This window comes from Xenopus tropicalis, chromosome 6 (assembly GCF_000004195.4).
Source record: "Xenopus tropicalis strain Nigerian chromosome 6, UCB_Xtro_10.0, whole genome shotgun sequence".
Lineage (NCBI taxonomy): Eukaryota > Metazoa > Chordata > Amphibia > Anura > Pipidae > Xenopus > Xenopus tropicalis.
In genome coordinates, this window is record NC_030682.2 from 39,854,575 (window position 1) to 39,873,980 (window position 19,406).

General features: G+C 40.3%; 1 protein-coding gene across 3 annotated transcripts in view; it reads right to left on the minus strand.

The window, feature by feature from the left end:
* rapgef5 (Rap guanine nucleotide exchange factor 5) overlaps nucleotides 1-18,600 on the minus strand; it is a 163,109-nt gene extending 144,509 nt beyond the window's left edge. For 2 of the 3 annotated variants that reach the window (XM_031903650.1, XM_031903649.1), the window contains exon 1: nucleotides 18,194-18,600. In XM_031903650.1, the coding sequence (XP_031759510.1) occupies nucleotides 18,194-18,463 (270 nt within the window). In that variant the 5' untranslated portion in view covers nucleotides 18,464-18,600. Of the gene's footprint in view, nucleotides 1-5,864; nucleotides 6,007-18,193 lie in introns of those variants that run through there. The other variant, XM_018094932.2, reaches the window with a different exon arrangement.
* Nucleotides 18,601-19,406: the final 806 nt, after the last annotated feature.

Genomic DNA, 19,406 nt, shown 5'->3' on the forward strand with positions numbered 1-19,406 from the left:
ACAATCTGTTGAGTCAACACCATCCTACAAGATCTTTTGTGCAGTTTGGCGCTTACTTAAACTGCTGTTTAAACTAGTCCAAAAAAGGTCATTTTGAAAGGTTTCCCTCTGTATCATAACAAATCAAAACCCAATCACAGTGCTTGATGAATTAGACACTGCTCTCCTGGAAACTCTTGCACTTCTTGAGCACCACAAGCTCCATTATTTTCAGATCTCAGAGACCATTTTCCACACATCCTGTCCAATTATTAAAGATTGTAATTTCCTCTCACAACCACACACTGCAGATACACTTAGGAACAAAACTGAATTAATAACCGCTTTTGGAATCCAGTTGACTAAAAAGATGCTCTTAGACCACAGGTTCCAAATAATCATTTATATGATTAGGCTAATGCCACACTTAGGGGCTGATTTACTAAGACACGAATTCGAATCCGAATTGAAAAAATTCCGATTGGAAAACGAACATTTTGCGACTTTTTCGTATTTTTTGCGATTTTTTCGGCGTCTTTACGACTTTTCGGAAATTATCGCGACTTTTTCGTTACCAATACGATTTTTGCGAAAAAACGCAAGTTTTTCGTAGCCATTCCGAAAGTTGCGCAAAATCTGGCAATTTTTTCGTAGCGTTAAAACTTGCGCGAAAAGTAGCGCCTTTTTCGTAGCGTTAAAACTTAAAAGGCGCGACGTTTCACGCAAGTTTTAACTCTACGAAAAAATTGCGACTTTTCGCGCAAGTTTTAACGCTACGAAAAAATCGCCAGATTTTGCGCAACTTTCAGAATGGCTACGAAAAACTTGCGTTTTTTTGCAAAAATCGTATTGGTAACGAAAAAGTCGCGATAATTTCCGAAAAAATCGCAAAATACCGATCATTACGAAAAAAACGCAATCGGACGCATTCGGCCCGTTCGTGGGTTAGTAAATGTGCCCCTTAGGGGCTGATTTATCAAAGTCCGAATTTCGAAAGTACGAATGGTAAAAATTCTGATGTGTGTTAATTGTGCGAAAAATCGTATGGTGGTTGTAGGGAAATATTATGGTCCAATCTAAAAGTTCAGACATTTTCATATCCGAACGATCGTAAGCGGCGCGAAAAACTCTGACTTTGAACCTTCAGTGCATGATTTTGGAAGCCTCCCATAGGACTCAATGGCACTCTGCAGCTCCAACCTGGCCAAAAGAAAGTCACGATACCGAAGCTTGAATGAATAGCGAAACTATCGCAAAGCACAAAAAAGTTGCGGAAATTAACACATAAATCGCAGAAAATATGCACAGTTGTAAAAGTTAGAAAAAATACAAATTCTTTCCATTTGTACTCATTCGGACTTTAATAAATGGGCCCCTTATCATATGGCGTATATTCTCGGCAAGCCGAAAAACGCTTGCCGAAAATAGCACCATACGCTCCTACTTGTGCCTGCACCCGAATGAATGAAATACGCTCGGGTGCAGGCACATGTAGCCAATATCCTTCAAAAACATGAAGTCTCGTGTTTTTTGTCGGATATTGGCTACATGTCCCTGCACCCGAGCGTATTTCATTCATTTTGGTTACAGGCACAAGGTAGGCTAAATTTTCAGTAGCGGAGCGTATTCTAGGGAAGCATTTTTCGGCTTGCCAAGAATACGCCATGTGGCATTAGACTAAAGATTATTCCTCTGATTTGTAATACCACCTATTTAGAAATGCCTCCCTCTGGGCAGTAATTAAAGGGGAACTCGGAAACCTCTAATATACCTATCACTGTAATCTGTTCCTTCAAAAAGTGTAAATAAATACCATTTTATATGCTGAAATTCAGCTGCAGAACATCCTGGCAGAGGAGGAGGGACTAAACGTTGTTACAAATTGTAACAACTTTTCCACAGCGCATGCAGAAACTACACAACCCACAATGTATTGTACTGTGATGTTTCTTTCCTTATGGACATCACATGTGCAGGGGATTGTGGGATTTGAATGATGCAGGCTGAGGACAGTCAACTACTTTTACATTTTATTTTGAGTCTCAAAGTAGTCACCAGATCAGAAGGTGAACAGGGGCCCAGGCTTAGGTAACTCTTCCAAACTATATCATTACATACAAAATCTTAAAAAGGCTGCATATTTTTTAATTATTGTATATTGCAAAGGTCCTTGAAATTATGTATACTTTTCAAAAAGCCTGTGTTTGGGTGGAGTTCTTTTTTAAAAATGTTCTCACACAAGACCAACCTTTGGTTCTGTTTTTCTTTAAAGCGTCAACAGCTACCTCTTTGCCTAACATAGGGCTATGTCCTCGTTTGGGAGAAGATAAAGGGCTGAGCTTTTATTTGTATTTGCAATTCCTGACCCTTCTCATTTACATAACAGCCTTAAGGGAAGTCTTTGAAACACATGGCTCCGACAGCCATTGAGCTGTTCCCTAAAGTCCCCTCCCAAGGGTGTAACTGTAAAAGGGTGACCCTTGGGATTTGAATGGCATTAGAGGTGTTCTCCAGGAAATGTTAGTAGCTACACAAACAATACAAGATAATAATCAAAAGAGGATATCAGGCCTGCTGTGCCTTCAGTCTGCTTATTAGAAGAAAAAAGTGCAAACCACAACGGAGCAAAGCTGCAGAGCAAACCTAACAGACGACTGATTAATTACCTTAAGGTCAGGCATACAATAGAGGCAGTTGTGCAGGTGGGTTTGGAAGCCAAATAGTCTCAGGTTACACAACCTGGCCAACAAAGACTTTGGAAGGCAAAGAAAAGGTCTCACCAGCTGTCAGGTTTTAATCAATGAAGCATATATTTGAATTTCCCAGTTACCCCTTCTGTCAGTTCGGTAAGGTAAACATCCTACGTAAGGATGCCTGACACAAACAAGTGCCTCTCTACTTGGAACTCAGGTTACAAATGGGCTTTGTTTATTTGCATGTCAAGAAACAATGCATCATCCAGAAAATGATTTATTAAGCATTGCCATTTATATTAGTAGTGATAATGAATAATGTCTGATAATAAGTTAACATATCTATAAAACACACGCACAGTAAAGGCTGCACCAAGCCATGTAACTAGAAAGACAGCAGCCCCTGCAGTTGTTGGGGGCCCGCAGTGAAAGGCATTTGTCTTTTAGTCTCCCTGGACTGGGTTGCAGGGGGATAGTAATTTGAAATGCTAAGTTAACAATATAAGTATATATATATTATAGAAATCATTCTATTTATGTACCTGTCTACTATCTTCCAGCTTTTAAAGGTCCCCATACACCTTCAGATCCGCTCGCTTGGTGATGTCGCCAAGCGAGTGGATGTTCTCCTGATATCCCCACCTACGGGTGGGCGATATCGGGAGAATCCAGGCTAATTCGAATTATAACGACGGGTATAGGCAAAGTCGGTTTGGGGACCGCATCAACGAGCCGAGGTAGATCTTTTTAACCTGCCCAGTCGATATCTGGCCGATTTCAGGCCAGATATCGGTCGGGCAGGCCCGTCAGTACTGCCCATGCACGGCCTGATTAGCTGCCGAATCGGTCTAATAGAAAGGCCATCTCCCATAGACTCCATTTTACTCAAATAATTCACATTTTTGAAAATGACTTCCTTTTTCTCAGTAATAATAAAACAAATGTTTCAAATTTGTAAAACATATTTCCATTTTTCCTGTAGTAATAAAACAGTACCTTGTACTGCATCCCAATTAAGGGCGAAGACACACGGGGCGATTAATCAAAGTAAATTTTTAGAAAATGAGACCTCCAGACTAATCGCAGGGACTTACCTTGATAAGTTACTATACATGCCACTGCAACTATTCATGCACCACTTTGTGCGGATTAGTCGCTGTGACTTTTTACAAAGTTGCAGTTACTAATAACTGCCTGTGTCTTTGCCCTAAGGTATACTTAATACTTATTGGAAGTAAAACAATCCTATTGGGTTTCATTTTTAAAGGATTTTTTAGTATCCTTAAAGTATAGAGACCCAAAATATGTTATCTGTGCTGTTATATTTGCAATTACTACCTATGCCATTAGGACAGTTCAAATTGCTATCTGCATACCTCTGACCATTTAAAAGAGGATTACGCTCTTGTTTTTTTTTAATTTTGAAATCTGTACACAAGTATCAGAACATGTTTTTTCCCAAGGGAAACACTGTAAACTTTCCAATGTAAAATGAAATGGATTTTCTAGAGATAAACAGGGGTGCGACTGGTTGAATCAGACTGAAGCCTTCTGACACTGGAAGCTGAATCATGTGCTATGCATGAATCAGTGTCTCCCATTTTTATGCATGCCTGGGTGAAAAGTGACAGCTGATGGCATTCTGTCTGACGTGACTCACAATAATGTGCATGAAGTCTAAAGATGTTCATTCAAAACTGCCTGAAAATGAAAGATGGCCTTTATTTTGCCACCTGACCTAGAAGATCCCATTACTGGTCCCCTACACCTCACTCATTTCTTTACTTGCCTCCTGCATTTGGACTGGGATGAAGGGTAAGGTCGCTAGCATAATTACACTATCTACATTAAAAAAAAGTTTAAAAAATGAAAATTTGTCTCAAATTTACAAAGAGTGGCTTGCCCTATAGCAGACATCATTTAATGTGCTTGTTAGGAAAGCCTGGCCTTGCCCGTAATTGCTTCAAATGATTTTAAGTATAAAGAATAAAATACTGATGCTGCAAACATTTGTATCTAATATTTTCCATTTAACAGCGAAAGACGATTTTGAATTACACAGGAAGACAAATCCAAATGAAATAATAATATTCTCAGCTACTGTTCGACATTTGGTATCTTGCTGGCTCTAAGCACAGCACGCAATTCCAAGTAATGCTTCATTTACCGTGTACTAAAGACTTATTTGATCAGAGAAATCAACAGATGCCGCATAGCTTGAGTCTACTTCCTTTTGTGGCTAATTAGCAAGCTTTTTTTCCAAGATAAAAAATACTGCCCTTTTCATAATAAAACCAATTCATTTGATGGCAGACAGAATATCTGCCCATCAGAGAGAGAATTAATGTGGATAATTTTTTTAGTTATTTGTTTTGCTGTCCTAGATGTGTAATTTTTTTTTTTTTTGCCAAATATCGGATACTTACCTGAAAATGCAGCAATGAGCATTTTAGAAAGCAGGTGCGCTGGCAGGAATACATGGATTGCAATGCTTTAACAAGGAGAGATATTTTAAGTGTCTGGTCATCCACCTGCAAGGCAATTCTGTATGGGTAACAAAACCCCTGGCTGGCCCATTTGCATGTTGTCCCCAATGCCAACATCAGGGGCGCCAGGCAGAAGTCCTGTCAGAGGCCCAGTAAAATGTAATTTTTTTTAAATGAAATATCTTTAAATGTCTCAATACATTTACAAAGCTATCTGTATATACATAGTCACAGATTTCAGGAATCTGCAAGAAAACATATTGGATATTATTGTAAGTTACGAAAGAGCCTTTTCTGTTAACTGACATTACACTTCATTTTACAGGGCTGATTTACAAGCATAGGTGCTAAACTGCATAAGCATATTTGCTGACAGCAACCAGCCAGCAATTCTTTTGAAGAGTCCCCTACAAGTTAGAAAATAAAAGGAAAGGCATGATCACTTGTTACTGGATTCTGCACTTTTGCAGTTTAACAAAAGTGCCCTTAGCCACAGATCAAGCAATCAAAATCAGTTGTCACTGCTCAAAAGACAGCAAGTGTTCTCTATCTGCGATGCCTGTGATTATATTCTGCACTTGCTGAACCTCACAATGCAAAAGGCTGCGTTTGGAATTTAATTCAGGAGCCGTTAGACATCTCTAGTATACAAAATATCAAACAACTACAAATATCCAACTGGCAGACACTGTATCACTAGTCTAACCTGTTCCCGGTTCCTCACATGTTGTATGGGCAACAAGCAGCTGCACCCATAATCCATTCTATCACCAATCCATGTGTTTGTATTTGATCTGTGCTGACTCTATCATATTCACCTTCAGAGCTTCTGCCTAATGAGATGCATGTTGTTGGCAGGCCTGCCTTGTGCAAATACAAGGCCGGTGACATGTCAGGAGAAATAAAGCTGTGTTTAAACTGCAAGGATCCTGCAGCCGAGGCCGGTGGTATGTCGGGAGAAATAATGCTCTATTTAAACTGCAAGGACCCTGCAGCAGAATGTGTAGGAGTGTTCAGGTTGCTACTAGGATTTATTATTTTATCCAGCATTCCTCTTCGGTGGACATAGAAAGACAGGGAGATGTAATAGAAATCAAAAACTGAAGCAGTGTCAGTTGGAATGCCAAGACTATCAGAAAATCAATATTCCACTTTGCCTTTAGAGCAGAATTGTGCAATGGGAGTTTAGATTCCCCAAGGTTTATGGGGTGAAATGAAAACATTTTCCTGTGGGGCCAAAGCAGCAACCACCTACTTAAGCCATTGCAAAGCTAATCACATATAATCTAAACTGCATATTGAAAGATTCAGCCTACAAGTCACCCATTGCTACATAAATAATTGTGACGGGCCACTGATCAGATATGTAATAATTGAAGAGTTTATATCAGCTTGATAGCGTTTGGTTATGTAAAGTGACATGTTCCATGACCAGTCACGGTCCTAGAGGCAAAAGATGCAAGCAAGAGGTTATTATGCTCAGCTGAACAAGCAGTCATAAAAGGGGCTTTTCAGACAGGGCTTACACATACAATAAGCACAGGTGCCAATACCGGCTAAGAATTAGTAACACTACAATATGGCATTGCTGCTTGAGGGCCTTTCAGACAAATTGTAAAGCAATGCTAAAATATTATGAAACATGCAACAATAACCTACATGGATGCTCTCCATTTCTGATGTGTATATGTATTGCTGTCACTTGCTTTTTCTGAATCCATCCAACCATCTGTCACTCAACCACTTAATTAAAATATACTGTACTATGGGAGATTTATGGGTAAATAGATGGAGCAGCCTGTACAGGAAAGGGGAAGTCAGGCAGACTTGAGTGAGTCAGATCTAGTCAGGACTAGTGTGGTGCTGTGAGTCACAGTGTAACTGGGTTAAGTGTTTGCCTATGTTTGAGGCTTTATGTTTATCTCTATCCAGGTGTCTTTCTAGATTACGTTATTTGTGTAAATATATGTATACGTTTTTTCTAAAGATCCCAAGAGGAGTGGGAGAAACCAAGGCTCTACTGGATGAAAGAAGTATAGCAAGAGCTCAAGATGAAAATTAACAAATGGCTGCAGCAGCCATACAGACCCATAAATATGCCAAGGACCTTATATGCTGGGGATGTCACTTTAGCTCCTTCTATCTAATGGCAAGCTGCAGCAGCCTGCACTTGGCAGTAGACTCAGGAAGCAGCCAGCTGAGTATACTAAAGCTGGGATAAAATTGTAGAAGTGAAAAATAGGTTAGAACATTTTGGTTGGATAACAATAAAATCTATGCATGTATTGTGTATGTGATATCCTTGGGGTCCTACAATGCTTCTCTGGGACGTTACTTTCGTACAACTATTTTCTGCTAATTATTTCATGTTCAGAACATCCTCAAATTTGTTATTTTAGTACTTTATCCCACAATTTTAAATTGAATGTTAGTTTTAGATCATTGCATTTAAATGTACGATTGATAGCCGAACATTTGGAAAAAGACTAAAATCTGAGCATGTATGGCCAGCTTAAGGGCAGCCTCAAGTACTAAATGTAGGGTGCTATCTTGCCCAATCCCCACCTGGTATGCCTGGCCTGCCTGTGTGGTTGGAGGGTTGTAAATCAAAAGCTTAACTATTTACCTTTTTCTTGGGCAGTTCTAAGACCCTCTATGAGAAAATATTTTGTAGAAAATAACACTGTATAATGTAACTGTAAGTAAACACAACTATGTATGTCATACGATGGGAATTCATTTCTTTTGCATAAGAGAAGCCATGTTTACGGCAGAAATAAGGAGAAAGGCAATTTTTACCGTGTAGATTGATTTAACCCAGACCATATCATAACAGCTGAATAACAGCTTTTACAGGTTTCTAACATATGTCTTAGGTGTACTATTTGCTATTACCTCACTATATAGATGATTTAGAATTTTTGAGCATTTCAGCTGAGATGTGGCTGTGTGTAAGGGCTTATTTCAAATTAGCATAGTTTACCCCCTTTTACACAAATACACACCCAGAATCACAACACATATACTTCATCTAACCACATATCAACAAATACACAAACACCAATCATAAATACAGGCATGCCTCCCCCTATATATTGATTGTGTTGCCATGCAACAAAGTCTGATTGTTTTCCAGAGATCTGGGCCAACAAACTACCCACAATAATAAACCCCCTCATGCTAAGTATGTTCTGCATCTAAAGATATTGTCAGAGGGAAGGTTCCCCTGGGCTCCCTACCACAGACTGTACAATATTCTCTATTAGACTGTAATTAGGCAGCATTTGCTGTGAAAGATGCATATCCTGGGAAGCCAGTAAAAAAATGAGAAAGATGTATGAGACAGGAAAGGTAAGTGCTACAGAATATTTGAATAAACTTGCCCAGTATTTAAACAGGGGATTGCAGTGCTGTAAGTGGAAGGCTGTGGATGAACAGGTTACTGTTTGCAGTGTGTACATTATTTAAATGATTTGTTGGTGGGAATAACAAAAGAAAGACTGTATGGGAACACTGCTGATTGCACGCACCCTGTTCTTTGCAGGCCTTAATTTGCATTGGGAATTCTCAATATCAAAACTGTCCAACTGGAGCCATGCAGGTCAAAAGCAGATTCTAAGGGCAAAGACACGAGGAGCTACTTAATAGTAGCTACTTCTCATACTAAATGCCAGAAAATACCCTGCCATAGACAATACTAAAAATTGCCTCTGCTAAAACACATGTAAAGGCAATTATCAGTAAATGATCAGCATTGTCTATTTTTGTAGCTGCAACAAGTAGCTCTGTGTGTCTTGACCCTAAGGGGCACATTTACAAAAGCACGAACGCTCCAGCGTTCATGCGAACGCTCCAAGCGTATTTTCGGCGATTTTTTCGGGCGTCCGCACAACTTTTTTGTATGCCGCACGACTTTTTCGGACGTTTGCATGAAAAAATTGGAAAGGTTTTACCGCTGTTTACAATTGTTCGGTACGAAAATTTCATGACTTTCGGATCGCCAATACGATATTATCGTGACTAATACGATTTTTATTAAGTAAGCATTTTCGTGATATTTGCGATCTTCCGAAATTTTCGTTTCCAATACGATTTTTTCCCATTTGTGATTCGGATTCGTGGATTAGTAAATGTGCCCCTAAACGTTCCTCGGCCTTTCCATGGTTTCCATAGATTTTTATATATGATCTCTACATGGAAAGTTTGAACAGAACTGAAACAGAACCTAGCAGGACTGTGCATTTTAGGGTGTGAGGCAACATTTCTGTTGGGTTTACATTTTCTTGGATGTTCCAAGAGATGTGATTTGGTCCTTGTACACTGTATATTAGCACAGTCCCCCTAAGAAATTATGCCTCCAGCAACTCTCCTTAGCAAACTTTAGTAGAAGACTTTCATAGTAGGTAAATCTAGACAGGCTAGACTACCCATATTAAGGATATGGTCTTGAAATCCTCAATAATGGACATTCTCCTACTGGGAAATTATATTACTACTACGGTTTTTGCAATTGCCTCCCTGTGTCTCTTTTACAATAGTTTCTATCTAGCTGTTTCAGCCCTTATTATAGTCTTATTTTTCCTTGCATGATGTCTTCTTCCGGGGATTAACATCTGTCCATGACATGGTCATAGTTTCATACTGTTCGAGGTTGCCAGCTGCTGCTGCTAAAAAACAGTAGCAGGTCAAACCACTAGCTTGAATATTTCTAGATACCATTTTATCAAGGTCAGTCCTGCAAGAAAGGTTTAAAGACAATACTGTACTTTTAGAAGGGAACAAGATGGCAACCAAAAGATTAGCTCACATTAAGACTAACATTTTTGAAGAAATGTTAAGTCCTTTCATAAATACATTAGGTTCAAACCTACAGATATTAATAGTATGCTTAGAGAAGCAGAATGATACAAGGGACTGCACACAGTAGAAAATAATGTGATTGCAAATAGTTATGTGTTACACCAGGGGTCCCCAACCTTTCTTACTCGTGAGCCACAGTCAAATGTAAAAAGACTTGGGGAGCAACACAAGCACCATAAAAGTTAATGGAGGAGCCAAATAAGGGCTAAGATTGGCTATTAAGCAGCCTCTATGCACACTATCAGCTTACAGGGGGCTTTATTTGGTAGTAAATCTTGTTTTTATTCAACCAAAACTTGCCCCCAAGTCAGGAATTCAAAAACAAATATCTGGTTTGGGGGCACTGGGAGCAACATCCAAGGGGTTGGGGAGCAACATGTTGCCCCCGAGCCACTGGTTGGGGATCACTGTGTTACACATACATCTCCTTACCGTACCACTGTATTTCATTTGGATACAAACAAGTATTATAGTAAAGGTAACTATCTTCTCTTAAAAAGAAATAAATATAAATCTTAATCAGTTTCTGGCAAAGGACATTTAATTATGTAGAATCCTATACAGCACAATATAATGAGTATTCACCATTCAATAAATAACTAAAGGGATGAGTTAAAGCTAAATGCAGTTTTTCTTTCTGAAGAAGCACATTAGAACTACATGGTCCTGATGTGCTTCATTCCAGAGAATAACATTTCCTGGAGACATAGAAAAATCAGACACAATGATTAAGACTTATCATTGGTAATATGGCTTTATTGCCTCATTGAATTTGATAATTAACATATGCTTCATATTATACTGTATTGTATTTTTCCTTTTTCTTTGCATAATTGAAAAATAAAAATATAAGTTACAAAAAAAACATTTCCTGTGAGGAAACATGTCACCTTGGGCAGCAACCATGAAACCAAGAAATAGTGTGTTAACACAACTGCAGAAAAACAGGACAAACACAACATAAAGCAATAGTTCAGTGTAAAAATGAAACTGGGTAAAATAGATAGACTGTGCAAAATAAAACATATAAGTAATATAGTTAGTTAGGCAAAAATGTAATCTATAAAGGCTGAAGTGGGCAGATGTCTAGCATAATGGCCAGAACGCTACTTCCTGCTTTCAGCTCTCTAACCTCTTAGTTGGTCAGTGACTTTAGGGGGGGCCACATGGGACATGTTTAGTTAAATTCACTTAATTTGTGAGCACGCAGGTCAGATTCAAATGCAAACTAACTGAACAATTATTAATCATATATGGGCCCCCCTCAAGTCACTGATTGGCTACTGACTGCTAACAGCTTAGAGAGCAGTAAAGGAGGAAGTAGTGTTCTGGCTTTTATGTTAGACATTAATCCACTCCAGCCTTTATAGATTAAATTTTTCCCTAAGTAACTATTATTGTTATCAACATTTATTTATAAAGCGCCAACATATTCTGCAGCGCTGTACAATAAGTGGGTTTCATACACTGGACATACAGAGTAACATATAAAGCAACCAATAAATAGGTATTCACCGCACAGCCCCTAGATCAGGCTTGATGCATCAATTCTGCTAAAACTTTATTTATTCCAGACCATATTGCACAACATGTTTCAGGCAATGTGACGCCCTAAGACTGTTCACTTTTTGTGACATTATGTCTTGTTCATGGCACCTATAGCCCCCACATTTTCCTCCTGATGGTTGGGGGCTGCACTTTTGATTGACCAATGCTGTCATTGACAGTGGGAAACCATTTCCTACAAAATGTATATAAGCCCAAGTGTACAATAAGCAACTGAACAAAATGTAATGCTTTGTGTTAGGGCAGTGCATACTGCACTTATACTATAGTTTATTAATTAACAGTAAGTTTCAGTTTAACTCTTACTGCATTAACTTTATACTTTTTCATCTATTTGATCACTGATTTAGTCATCCCAAACCATGTGCTGTCTGTTATTCTTTAATATAACAAGGCAAATAAAACAATATTTTTCTTCAAAGAAGCTCTTCTCAGCTGCAATAGGAAGCTCTTTTGAAGGACCAAATAGGAATTGCCCACTTTCCTTGTATAGATAGGAAAACCACCTGTCCTCCTTGGCAAAGTGCCACAGTATGGAAGGCAGACATAGTTACAAAGGAAATTAAGGGAAAAGGAGCGATAAGTAAGGCAATAATATATCTGAACCAGTGTTTGATTTGCTTTGAACAAGTTCAAAGGTTTAAAAGTTCAAGATTATATAGAGGAAGTACATACCTTTATTGGCTTGTAGGGATATTCCTGTTGTATACTTTGTTTAAAAACAATGCCAATAACATACGCTCCTTACTATAAACTCTGTTCCTTGCATACATTGATCTGCTGTAAACTATCTAACATAAAGCAAAGATGTAATTATGGTTAAGAGAGACACAAGGAAGCCCAGTCCTTACCACCTGTCATAGAGCAGACAGTAAATATAGGGCTCCTTTACAGTCTGTGCCTGCAGGGGCTCCCTAACTTGTGCATCTAAATAAAGAAAATTATTTGTGTCAGTATAATACATTGGTAGCTCAAATTTCTGCTCAAGAAATACATGTGACAGGTTTTTCTTAAACAGCAACAGATGGACTGCCTAATGTTGGCTCTCCAGGGACTTCAGCCAGGTTTGTAACAAAAATGCTAATGATCTGGGACCCTTGTCAATCCTCTTCTCCAAATTTCAGTATTATACCATTCCCCCTTAACTCTGTGTAATTAATCATGCAAGTGGGGCTCCTGCACCAAGGTTTCCAACCTTTGGTATATCCAGACACATATATCACAACAGTGTCACTCTGCACAAAACATCTGGAAAACCTTGGTGGGTTAAATTCCTATGTAAGCACAGAAAAACAAAGACCATCATAATTCTGATTTAATTGTTCTGTTTAATTGCAGTCTATAAAGAATTATGATGTGACACTTCATCTAAACCAGCCCAGCTATAAACTATTCTCCCCACTGAATGTAGGACCAAAGCAGTTGTCCCTGATTGGTCAGCAATGTGCCAATAACTATATTCCCTAAGTGGACACTTATTAGCACACCAATTTCCTTTTACTGCCAATTTTTCACATATATCCACTGGTATATTAAACATACCAAAAATGTTCAAATAAACCAAAAGTTGCTCATGATTGCATATTTTACAGAGATTTCGCAAAATATTTATTGCTGTTATCTTCAGGTTTTTGTAGATGTTTGTATACATTGTGTACTTTACACAAGACAATATTCAATATACAATATTCAGATACACACAACTCATTAGAAAAACATCAGAGGAACAAAGAGGAAGCAGTGATATCATGCACCAAAGTAGAACAAAGCAGAACCATAATCTAAGATACTTGTGTATATGCAAATAAGCAGATCATGCACAGAGAGACATGTAAATATATTAACTCTTTGGGTTACCATTCCAGTACTCTTTGCTGCTTGTTACTGTTGGCCTCCAGTTACTTTACTTTATGACAGGTCTGCACTGAACTTAAAAACATGGTCACTCTAGAGTTCTGGTAATATGTAAGGCACAAAATGTAAATTTCACAATAAATACTCTGAATTATGCAACTATTTATGAATAAAAAAGGCTTTAAAATAATGGAGTCAGACCAGAACAGCAGAAAACCAGAACACATCGGATCGTGAGCATACCACTATCTGTATATTCCAGGTAAAGCAGCATCAGCAATATCCTCTAAAACTGGGAAGTATAACAGTAGTACAACAAGTCTGATATATAGTTAATGCAGGTAGGTGGGTAGGTTGGGGATGCAACATTTAATTTTATTATTGTACCTGAAATATTACCACATTGTCTTATAATATCATTGTAAAAAACTGCCTAGACAAATGAATTATCAAACCACAATGTAGCACCAATGGATTCTTGTAGATTATAAGATCTTTTAGGCAGGGCTCTCTTGTATCAGTTATTGATTGCTTTATATGTTACTATTGTACCCACTTATTGTACAGCGCTGCGGAATATGTTGGCACTTTATAAATAAATGTTAATAATAATAATACCTTATTCATTTTGACAGTCAACTGTAATCAGCCTGTTTGGATGTAAAGCTGGCCATACACGCACCGATATTATATATTCGGTGCGTGTAGGCGGCTCGAGGAGATGACTGACATCAATATCTGACGACTCAGCCCTAAACATCAATGGAGGGGGGGAACGATCGTCACAGGAAAGATCGTTATTGCTACGTGTATGGCCATCTTTAGGGCTTAACTCCACAAAAGATTCTGATCAGATTATGTGGGTCAGATTTTATCTGATCTTGTTGAACAACACCACGCAACAGCACAAGATTTTTTAAGATCCTACAAAATCTGATCTCCATAAATTGTAATGTAAAGTCGGATCAGATACAGTTGTATGGTGTGTTTTTTTCCTGCATCTACAGCCAACAGTCAATGTATTTCAGTGAGAAAAAAAGTCTGTCAGACACCATCAGATTTTATCTCATCAAATAAAGACACGGCATGCTGCGTTCCCTTCCGACAGGGGCATCACATTGGATGGCAAGTGTTTCATGTAGTTTATACATCAGATTTTTCAGTCCCATTTTATTTTGACCCATGCGACTACATTCCACAGGATGGGTTCTGTCGATCCAACACCACCCTACAAAATCTTCCTTATACTTCCACTCTATAACAGAACTGGTTCTCAGTTGTAGGTCTGACCCATCTAAAGGTGCTTGGAGCAGTGTCAAGAGAGTCTCAATCTTAAAGGAGTGATTTACCTCTAAACTTAGTATGTTATAGAAAGGTTCATTCTTGCATCCAGTAAGGATTAATTATAACCTAATTTGGAACAAGGACAATGTCCTGTTTTATAATTACAGAGAAAAAGGAAATCACTTTTCAAAATTTTAATTACTTTATTATAATGTCAGCTTATCTGCCCCTGTATGGGAACCCCCGATGGGTTTACCTGACCACCATCTCGATCGGGCAGGTTTGATTTTCTGTTGGATCAGGGACCGCATCGGCTAGCATGTCGGTCCAATCTATACCTGCCCAATCAGTCTTAAGTTAAAGCCACAGTGCCCTCACACAGTCACAATAACCAACATACAGAGCTACATCATTTTTATGACATCACAGCAAGTACTAACAACCTTCACCCCATTCCTCATTACCATTAGCTACAGCTCTCATTGCAATAGCTGCTTCATTGTACCTAGACTGACAAAATCAGAGGCTCATCAGGGATTTGATAACATTACAGTCACTCATTTTGATGCACTTGTATAGTAACATGTGTAAATGGTTCTGCTTATCCCAGTGATTTCAGTGCAAGGGTGAAGAGACATGAAGCTACTAGTATCATTTACTAATAATTGTCTCTACGTGTCTTAGCAGAGGCAATTCTCAGTAATGTCTATGGCAGTGTATTTTCTGGTTTTAGGAGCCGTGAAAGAGTAGCTTCTACTAGTAGCTCCATGTGTCTTCACCCTTAGGGCAGAGACACACGGGGAGATTAGTTGCCTGCAATCAATATTCGCTATTGCTGGCGACTAATCTCCCCGACATGCCATCCAAATTCACCCGAACTTTCCTTGCAAGGCATGTTGGGGAGATTAGTCGCCCACAATTAAAAGGGGGTGGAAAGCCCTTTGTATTGCTTCGTTTTTTCAAAGTCACAAGAAGTTGCCCGCAGGAGGAAACTTTGCGCAACTTTAGATTACCGAAGAAATGCAAAGGGTTTTCCGCCTGCGACTTCCATAGTTGCCAGCGGAAAGCCTTTTCAGAGCAGAGATCTATCGGGGGCGACTAACTCGGTCCATGGTTTCTTACCCTAAGTCTGTGGGAATTTGTTTCTGATGCTCTGGCACTGTGGGGGGGGGGGGGTGAAATTGGTGGCAGGGGGCACTTTAAAAAACATGTTGCTAAAAACACCCAAAACAGCCGCACCTGCAAGTTTGGGCCCGGTCACACAGAATATTTCCTCTGCTTCTCTCTGCCTGCGATTTTCAGTCAGGCGGAGAGAAGCAGATCCGCTCTAATACACATCGCTCCCTGCAACTGCAATGACAATCACAGCTTGTGTGCAGCTACATGGAGCGGAAGCAGAGATTGGCCCAAAAATGCCTAATTTTGTGTTTTCAGGCTGATCTGTGCTTCTGCAGACAGAGAGAAGCAGAGGAAACGCTCTATGTTACCTGGGCCTTATACTAAAAGGGACATAAATGGCAGCTTATACTAAAAGAAACATAAATGATAGTACCCATTTAGAATCCACTAATATGGTAATACTTTGTTGCCTTATGAAAGAAATTATAATTCTAAATAACTCTCCAACATACATTTAGTAAAAATCGTTAATATAGTTACAGTTGAAAACAATATTAGTTTTTTTTCTGTTTGCTGGTACTGATGCTTAAAATAAGTGTAGCTGCATTTAGCTCCCTTCCAGTCAAGGCTCCGGTTCCTCACAGTTATATTAATCAGCTGGCTTCTGCTACACTGTTTCAATAGTTAGAATCAGAAGTGCCAGGGGCAGACAGATGCTGCGTTCATGAGTAATTACATAACAAAGAATTTTAAAACTGTTAAGACCCTTTTTTGAACAGTACAAAGGTGCTCAACCAGATGACTTTTAGTATGATAAAACTGTGAGGTGTATTTCTTATCCCCATAATTCAATTTATCCAACATTTCCCTAACTGTAAAAAAACAGGCCACGTGTGGGATTAGAATGCTGCAATTCCCTCTGGGTGTAAACAGTGCAGTTTTTATCTATGACTTTTCCCCAAGGCTGAATTTACAGACTGTCGTCACAAACTCTATAAGCTCTCATGGAATGAGTCATTATAGTCAATAGCTCCCTCTGCATTTTGTCCTTCAGGCAATATAAATAAGGTGGCATAGTAATCACATCTGCAACCTTGCAGCCATGGGATCCTGAATTGCAGTTGGTGTAACTAACTCCTGTGAGTGTACCAAGGTATTCAGGTTGTAAGGGACTAATGATCATCTCACAGACTTAAGTAGCTCTATGAAAATACAAGATACAGACCCCAGGTATGGCCCTAACCATCCACTTGCACAGCGAGATAGCCTGGGGAGGATTAGGGAAGCTCTGGGAAAGCAATGCAACATTAATATCACTGTATTAGATATGCAGAAGTATGGCAGTGCCACATTAGTATTCCACATCAATGGAAAAGCAAAGCTTGGAATGTGAAAATAGCAAAACCCAGGGGGCAAAGGCATGTGACACAGGGTGCAAAAGCATGTAACATAGGGGACAAAAGCATGAGACACATGGGACAAAGACATGTAACATAGGGGGCAAAGGCATGTAACATAGGGTGCAAAGGCATGTAACATAGGGTGCAAAGGCATGTGACACGGGGGCAAAGGCATGTAACATAGGGTGAAAAGGCATGTAACATAGGGTGCAAAGGCATGTAACATAGGGGGCAAAGGCATGTAACATAGGGGGCAAAGGCTTGTGACACGGGGGCAAAGGCATGTAACATAGGGTGCAAAGGCATGTAACACAGGGTGCAAAGGCATGTAACATAGGGGGCAAAGGCTTATGACACGGGGGCAAAGGCATGTAACATAGGGTGAAAAGGCATGTAACATAGGGTCAAAAGGCATGTAACATAGGGGGCAAAGGCTTGTGACACGGGGGCAAAGGCATGTAACATAGGGTGCAAAGGCATGTAACATAGGGTGCAAAGGCATGTAACATAGGGTGCAAAGGCATGTAACATAGGGTGCAAAGGCATGTAACATAGTGTGAAAATGCATGTAACATAGGGTGCAAAGGCATGTAACATAGTGTGAAAAGGCATGTAACATAGGGTGCAAAGGCATGTAACATACAGTGCAAAGGCATGTAACATAGGGTGCAAAGGCATGTAACATAGGGTGCAAAGGCATGTAACATAGGGTGCAAAGGCATGTAACATAGGGTGCAAAGGCATGTAACATAGGGTGCAAAGGCATGTAAAATAGGGTGCAAAGGCTTGTGACATAGAGAGCAATGGCACATGATGATAAGGGCACAGATGTAGGAGTATAGTAGGTGAGCAGTTGCAATGCCAGTGTGCGCAGAGCCAGTGCCAAGGTGGGACTAGGTGACACGGCAGGGGGTACTGCAGCAGCCTCCCATCAGCACAAGGTGCCACTTACCGGGCTACTAGGGTTGCCAGCCACAGCCGTGTCCTCGCCTTCACATAGAGAGGGAGAAGGGCCATGCACTGAGCTCCGTCTCCGCAGTGTGAGGCCGCTCTTCAGTAGGGCTGGCAGCTCCCTGAGCTTGTGCTTCAGCTGCGCCTGCTGCTCCCGGACACTGCGACTCCGGCTGAGAGAAGGAATCCCTGGTCCAGCTGGGGACAAGCTGATAGGGCCACTACTATCCGAGGTTGGCTGCATCTTCCTCCTCATCTGCCCCACAGTCATGCTGCTGCCGTGCCAGTCGGGTACATGTTACATGTAGGTCGGCGGGGGACATACAGGGAACGGGCAGCAGTATCTGCAGCAGCAGCAGCGACACGGTGAGCAGGATGTGTGTGCGGCAGGAGCTTCACCTCAGTCTGTCACACACGGACACGCCCCTGCCTCCTGGGGGAGGGGCGGGGATAACGCTGCAAACCGGTTTGCAGAAACAGATCCGGCACATCTCTTGCCTATGGATAAGGATAAGGTTACCTGCTCTGCCTCTCATGGTCATGATACTGTCTGTAAAATGCTGCTGCAAGCCCTGCACTGATTGTATTTATATATATATATCAGATAGTGTTCCATGCGTTTAACCTGGCACATAAATGTTGGCTGCCCTAGTAATCCTGTCCATAGAGAGCGCAAGGTACCCTTATTACTAGCCCTCATATCAGTCCCTGCCTGCATTCTAATACAGACGCATTCACCAGGAGCCACCCCAGCTTTATGTTTGGGATCTTGTAGGGAGAACCGACCCAATTATTAACTTTTTCCACATAGTACTGTGGTTATGATTGAACTCAGGGCCCTAGCAGCGCATGTGCAAATAGGCCACTAGGCAGGCTCAGACTGGGATTCAAATTGGGCCCAAGTAGCCCACTAAATATTAACTGTCTATGGCATCTTACAGCAGCCCCTCTGGCATTTGCCAGAATCTACATATTGCCAGTCCGGGCCTGGCCACTAGGCTAACAAGCCAGCCCACAACTGGCAACCTGAAGATTCTAGCTATTATTATGGTGGGCAAACATGGGGCAATAAAAGTGCCAGCAGCTCTTGGCCAAAGCATGTTAAAAGATTAGACTGATATTAATTGGGCAGGTTTGATTTTGCCATAGGATTTGAGCACTGCAGCAGCAACTATGATTGGATCAGCTTGATATTGCCCACTTCGAGATGGCAT